The sequence below is a fragment of the Dreissena polymorpha genome, chromosome 11 (assembly GCF_020536995.1).
Source record: "Dreissena polymorpha isolate Duluth1 chromosome 11, UMN_Dpol_1.0, whole genome shotgun sequence".
Lineage (NCBI taxonomy): Eukaryota > Metazoa > Mollusca > Bivalvia > Myida > Dreissenidae > Dreissena > Dreissena polymorpha.
In genome coordinates, this window is record NC_068365.1 from 20491934 (window position 1) to 20499455 (window position 7522).

The 7522-nt window shown below is 43.7% G+C and overlaps 1 protein-coding gene across 1 annotated transcript; it reads right to left on the reverse strand.

Moving 5' to 3' along the window:
* Positions 1–1658: 1658 nt before the first annotated feature.
* On the reverse strand, positions 1659–2261 carry LOC127849669 (putative deoxyribonuclease TATDN2). The gene has a single exon (XM_052382416.1). It carries the CDS (start codon positions 2259–2261, stop codon positions 1659–1661), a length of 603 nt encoding a protein of 200 aa, XP_052238376.1.
* Between the last annotated feature and the right edge of the window lie 5261 nt (positions 2262–7522).

Genomic DNA, 7522 nt, shown 5'->3' on the forward strand with positions numbered 1-7522 from the left:
CTTTATAAAAATTAAATAGAAATAACTATCCTTATAAAACAGATATTCGTAATTTCTTAATCCTAAACACACAGCAAAATACAACAACAAATTATCTGGGGTTGAATTGTCCAGGGAGCAGGGTTGAATTGTCTAGGGGGTGAATAGTCCCCTTGGGGGTGAATTGTCTCGCTTCCTTTTCAAACACAACAATCAACATGCGCAGCCTGCAAGATGAGTTGTGAGTATAATTTTAATGTTTTTACAATGACACTGTTATAATTAGCTTTAAAAATTAAGCTTTTGCCCGTAAATAAGGTAGCACCTATTATCATATTATATATGTATATAATACAATGATCAATCTTCTTGCATAATCATAATGTATAGTGTGTATATCGTTATGTCACCTATTTTCGCGATGTACTTTCGAATTTACATCGCGAAAATTTATTACCAATATACTGAAAATATGAAAACTTAACAACTGTTTTCAAGTAATGTAATATATCAGTCGTGATATAGTAATCAATATAAACAAATAATTGTAAAAAGTACGGTATTTTACTTAAAGAACTTTAGGATCCTTGCTACACTTTGGGTGATTGGGGCCGGGGCCCTTAGAGGGGGGAATTTCGCGTCGTTTTGTCCGAAAAGGGAAATTTTAGAAGATCTTTTCACCAACCATTCAACACTTAAAATTGTTATAGTTTAATGTTATTAACATCTACATTAAATCACAGGTTAAAAGCACAATATGGCAACATGGGTATAAAACTTAAAAGAAAAACAAATGGAGGGGGGAATTTTTATTTTTTAGCTGAAATAGGGGAAAACATTATACTATTTTAAGGAGGGAATGGGGCCATTTCAGCCCCAAAAACGGCCAAACGAGGACCCTGATGTCAATGCATGTATTGACGAAAAAAGATGCATGGTACTTAGTCATATGTGTGTGGTTTTTATTTTGTTGCAAGTTTTAGGTTATCTATACTGATAAATATTGTTTATTAATGTCATTAATTTTGAGTTACATTTGATGATTTAACGTTTTAAAATATATTGTTTTTAATTTTGAGTCGCATAGATAAAAGTCATACTTTTATCACAATAAAATAGAGGATATTTGTTGGATTCGGTGGATTATCGATTTTAATTCACGAGTGATCATAGAAAATAATATTTTATAGTCGAATGGTAAGTAATTGGGCCACCTTTTACTATCGTATGGGGGACTTACAACCTGTTACTAGGCCTGGAAAGGGCTGAAAAAACTCTCAGTTTATAAAAGCGTCCAACGTACCTCGCTAAACAAGAAGAATACTCTCTTTTCACGAGAAAAACCGTTAAAACGCGCCGTAGCCGCAAGTAGAAGAAATCACCCCCAAGATAATCATCCAGTCTGGTTCCCGTCACGAACTGCCTGGTTCCCGCAGAGTAGCGAATGCTACACTTCCCCCGACTCACTCTTGTAAGGCGGTAACACATTTTCAAAAATAAGTAAAAATAAACAATTAAACAAACATAGATACAACATCTAATGGACATCCTCCGGGATAATTTTATCCACATGAAGTACATGTGTACAAGTCATCCATCCATAATGTACTTAACCTACATCCAATGGCACGAAATACGTGCGAACGGTATCATGTCCATCATTTCAACGCCTCCTCCACCTATTCATGAAATACATGTAATTCCTCCGGTGACCTTTCTTCATCCTCCCAGACTAGCCTCAGTAGAGCTGTTGGGCAATTTTTAGCCGTCTGCTGCAACATATCCCTCCAGCTGCAACCCCGGATCTTGGCAACCTCTTGCGCCGTCACTCCGATAATGGAGGGTGATGGCAGCTCCTCACCGGCTGCCGGGAAGTATGGAGCATCAGACTCTAGCAACAGTCTTCCTCCATCAATCCGCCTCAATGCCATATTGCTTTTTTCCGAAAAATCTCTACGGGTCACCATCAGACTGTAACCGAGGTATGTGTTGGGAAAATACCACAACCACGAACTGACTTCCTCTAGGGATCCGTTGAAACATTGCAGATGGATCCGCTGCTCAGGAGAAAGTATCCCTTTGCAGCGGTAAAATAGCTCGTAGTACGCGCTTATGATGTTCTCTCGAGGCCCTGGACGGCAGTGCAATACTAGCACCAGATGTGGACGAGCCTTTAATAGGATGAGGGCCTCGTCCAACGTCCTCCGTTGAAGTTCTGGATCACCTTTGGTGCCATCCAGCCCGACTTCACCTAAACCCACGACCTCGTACGAATCGAGCATAGTGGCCAGTCTTACAACGTCTCCCTCAATCACCTTGCCAAGGTGAATCCCTATTACCGACAACACCTTCTTCTTCCGTAGCTGCGACACCTGGTGCTAGGTAGGATATGTAAATGGGTCGCACCATACGGCGACCGCTCCGTCCAGTCCAACATTCTCCTCCGACCTCACATGACGTACAGCCTCGGCGAAGTTCACTGGGCTTATCCCTATCCTGGCACACAGCCTGTCCAAATGGAAATTGGAGTCACGCTGTCAAACTTGAGAGGGACCACCTGTGTAAACCGCACTCTACGCGGCGCCTCCCGCACCACAGGCTCCTCCGCATCGACCTTATCCACCACCTCCATGTCGCTCATATTGACACTCTCCACCGAGCTGCGTCCCGGAAGCCAAGGTCTTCGTGGCGATGTAGACGACGACTCACTTGTAATTACTGCCTTGTGGGCATCAGCAGAAGTACTGCTGGCCCCGTCCTCTTCCTCGATCCGTGTCTCGTCCCCTACTTCCTCGTCAGGACTTCCATCAGCAGGAGTACTGCTGACATTAGCTTCCATCTCGTCCTGGATTGCAACGTCTCTCCCGCCAACTTCATCCACCTTCACCTTCACCACAACCGGCACGCTGCAACCAACAGGATCAGGCCACTGCTCTGACGAGAATTGGAAAAGGAACTCTTCATGCTGCTGCAGAGTCAACAGACCCATTACCTCCAGCATAATTCGAAACTGAAAGATAACTCCGGGCGAGTTAAGAGGTACACATGTGAAAACCTCTTGGATCGGCAGCCCCATCTCCTCCGCGACCTCGACCGCCACCTGCCTAGTCCACTCATCAACGGTGCATTCCTCTCGACCCATCAGCCGTCCGTTGTTGAGGTAGCGGACCAAATCATCAACAGTTGCCTCCGGACCCACCATAACCGTAGCCAAGTAACGCAGCGCTATCACTCGGACCTGGACAATCCTAGCCTGGCGGGCTTCGCTCCATGGGTCATGCTCCCTGGCCAAGGCCGTTGGGTAGTGATGTCCAAAAACGTGTGCCTTCCGGTAATGGTAATTCTCCATACACCAGAAAACTGGACACTTCTTGAACGTGTGGTCCCCCTTTGGTCCAGCTACCTCCACCTCTGGATTTTGCGCGACAGTCCTACGTGCAGCAGGCTGCTCTTCGGCTCGACTGCTACGAGAAGTACTCGCAGCAGTCGGCCACTCCTCAACCCTTGGAACTGAGCTGGTTTCATAGCTGGTCGGCGGAATCCACTTAACCACCATCTTCGGCGCAACCCATTTTCTTCCCGGGCAGTATTTGGCCACATGTCCATGCTCTCCACATCGGTGACAGAGCAACTAATTCTCACACTCGCGGCTCCAATGGCTTTTCTCCCCGCACTTGAAGCACCCACGATCGATCACCACCTTCGTCTCTTCCCAGTACAAAGGCGATGATCTCCGCGCTTTCTTCGGCGAGCCTGCCACCGTCCAACTTTCCTCATCCTCCGAGGTCCGAGAAGCCTCCGCATGCTCCCCCGCTACTATCCTCCTCTCTCCACTCGTCTCCACGTGGTGGACTTTCTATGGGACCTGTCCAGCACTCCGCATCCTTCGAGGTCCGAGAATTACTCGGAAATTCGATTGGCGTGGTGTGTCCGCACGCTCCACCGCCACTAGAATCCTCCCTCCGCTGGTCTCTGCAAGGTGGTTTACCTGGGGACGACCATGCCCATTCAGGGATGATAGCGATGTGCCTCTCAATCCAAGCTTCCCTACACATAGCGAACCCCATCCTGAACGCGAATCCAGCCAAGTCGGAAAGCCACTCTCCCTCAATCCCCCGTCGGGCCAGGTCATCCTGCTCTAAGAGAGCCTGCCTTTGATCATAATCATGTTTGCCGCAGGTCATCTGCGAACGGATCAGGGCCTAAGGTCTAAAATCCTCCTCTCCTCCTCTCCTCCGTGGCCTCCAACACGATCATGATACGCTCCCTCATTGTTGCACTGTAATATATATTACTGTAAATCACCTGAAACAGACAAAAGAACTTGGTTACACACATAAGTAATGTGGCACCAGGCAAGATAGACACGCTAAGGTTTCACGCAGCACAACTCCATCAGTAACGTATGTCTCTTAAATTATTTAGACAGCGATCCGGGAGTCCCGCCACGTAAGTAACGTGACGCCTCCAACTCAACTTAATGCAACGTCAGGATTATGACCGGGCCACCCTCCTTGCATTTCGCACATTTATATTTGTCAATGCTTAAAGAGTCGGTCGGATAAATGTTTACGAATGCGACGTGAAACCATTCGTCACATTAATCACACGCGATCATGAATCGTCCGTTCCAGGGTTAACGACAAGTGCAGAACACCTCTTCAGGATCATCTGTGTTGACCCCCTCTGGGTCAGCTTTCCACTCCTGGATCCACTTCGGGATTTTTCTGACTCTACAGGGTTTTAACCTGTCAGAGTTCCGCATCCTGACTCTGTAGATATAAGCGGATATCTTTTTCTCAATGACTCCTGGGCCTTTCCACGGTGCAGTTAACTTTTTGCATTGGCCATTCAATGTCGCAGTATCCAGGACATACACTGCATCTCCCTCTTAATACGCCCTGGTCATGATCTTCAAATCATAATTTTTCTTCATTCGTTTAAGAGAGGTCTTCAGTTTCGTTCGGGTCACCTCATGGGCACGACTAATTTCTTGCTCAAGGTTGGTCACATACTCGTCCACTGTCTCGCTTTTCTTTCCCTGTACCACTGGGAACACGAGCGTTGCTGGCGTGTTTACCTCCCGACCCAACATCAACTTGTTGGCTGTAAAACCAGTGCTTTGATTTACCGAGGCATGAGGAGCTCCTGCAATTTGTGGCAGATGAAGATTCCAATCGTCCTGCTTTTCATATAGCATCGAACGGCATCCATTAGTGTGCGATTAAACCGCTCGACTTGTCCATTGGATGTGGGACGATATAGTGTGGTCCTCGTTTTATATATCTCAAGAACCTTTCAAAGCGCGATAAAGACTTTGCCCTCAATATTTCGGCCTTGATCCGAATGAATCTGCAAGGGACATCCAAATCGGGAAAAGAACGCGTTTACAGCCGCTCTAGCTGTTACCTCCGCCGACCGGGATGGCAATGGTAAGCACTCAACCCATTTGGTGAATTGATCTACCATCATCAAGATGTGTTCGTTCCCTCATGGTGTCTTCGGCAACGGACCCATGAAGTCCATATGCACTCGCTCCATTGGGGCACCCGCCTGAAACTCTGTAAGTGGGCACTTGCCGTACCGATCTGCCTTCTTATTCCTGTTACAAGTTTCACAGGATCTCACAAAATTCTTCACATCTGCCGACAAAGTATGCCAGTGAAATCGCTCTTTCATTCGAGCCTTTGTACGATCAATACCTTGATGAGCCGCAAATGGTATATCATGGTTTAATGATAACGCCTGCTCTCTGAGACTAGCTGGAAGTACCAACTTCTTGTCACTGTCCTCCATTACATACAAAACTCCATCTATGAGTTCAAATGCCTCCCTTTTTATCCAGTATGCTTTTGATGCATTATTCTCCAGATACAAATCCTTCTGTGAAGGTTCTTCTTAAGTCCTCATCCATTTAAGAAGTATATCCAGATCACGCTCTTTGTCTTGAGCTACCCCCAGATCTTCAATTGAGAAACCCCAACTACTTGGTCCACCAGTATCATCCACATCAACGCCTATGATTTCATACTCCTCCCCTGCCATTACTATTTCAATATGTGCTTCAATTACCTCTTCCTTCTCCAGTAAATCTGTAACCACCCCCTTCAATTCTGGATCGCCTGATCGATTTGTTTTGTTAATTTTGTACCACCCGGAGTCACGCGCAGCGACTCCAATATTTGAAATCGCGGGTCCACTTTCTCCAGAAGGTATTGTACAACAATGGAAAGCATATCAGTTGCATTAACGTATACACAGATTATTTTAAGATTAATTATAGGATAGGAGTGCGTAGCCTTTTTGATGTAAAACAAGCACTTAGCTTTATAATAATTCTTAAGCATTTAGAAACTAAATGTTCTATAATATAATCCAGTATATCTCATTAATCCCTGTCTATGTGCTATTATAACAGTATATATATTAAAGCAGTACTGGTCATTGCACTCAATATATGCATACGCAAATCCAGAAAACATTTTGAGAGAGAAATCCGAGTTTATCCCAGGACGTTCTTTTTAGAAGACGAAAGAAAAATAGCATATGTACAGAAAATTCGATATAAGTGTAACTTTTAAAATTATCAGTTGGGTAAACATAAGTGTTGGTCATTATACCATGTTTGTTTTTTGGTTATGTAATATCTAAAGGAAAGTATAAAAGTGCACTGATAGTAAGGTTGTGTTTAACACTATTTGAAATAAACGGTAAAACGGATGAATTTGCGAATACATTCGAATCTGTTTCCAATGTTTGATTTCCGTTGTACATTATATTTCAAAACACTGACAACCTTCAAAACATTCGACGCAAGTGTGATGTAATTGTTTACGATTACAAAAATCGATCGGTTAAGTCGGTTTTGTTTAAATGCAAACGGTTTTTGATGTATTTGGGGCTTGAATTTCGTTCGACCTTTTCCGTCTCTATGATTTACGTTTTGCATATGTGACTCTTTCGTTTGTGAATCCGTACAGTATCTTATCAACAGGCGTTCTGTCTCGAACTCCATTTGAATACATGTAGCCGTATTTACGATTTTCCTGATAAAGCGGAAAACTTGGGTCAGTTATTCTATTGCATATATACCGGCATCTAATATAATTGTCACACATGCAAACAGTTGGGCTTAGAACCGTCACGTTAATCTGAAGGAAAGTGTTTAAAAGGAATTTTTAAGTATAAATACCGTGTGAAAATTATTACAATGCTTTGGATATAAAATAGCTCTTTGCATGTGTTAACTATACATATACCTATATGAAATATTACAGAAAAATAACGTTTGATAAAACCAGTTCTAAAGAATAACCCGTCGAACGTTATTTGAGAATTCCAACATGCGCGCATAATAAATGTGCCGAATTTTAATTAAGAATTCTTTTTCATACAATGTATTTAATTTCATACACTTGGAGACTTTTCTAACGCATCACTTAATCATATCAATAAAGCTCCCTTATTTTTGAACAGCTTGTGTTGAAATTTGGACCAAGAATAATTCAACACATATCTGATAATTCCTGAAAATGTAATTGAA

Excerpts from the sequence above, each read along its gene's own strand:
- LOC127849669 (XM_052382416.1), bottom strand. The coding sequence starts at position 2,261 with ATGCTCGATTCGTACGAGGTCGTGGGTTTAGGTGAAGTCGGGCTGGAT.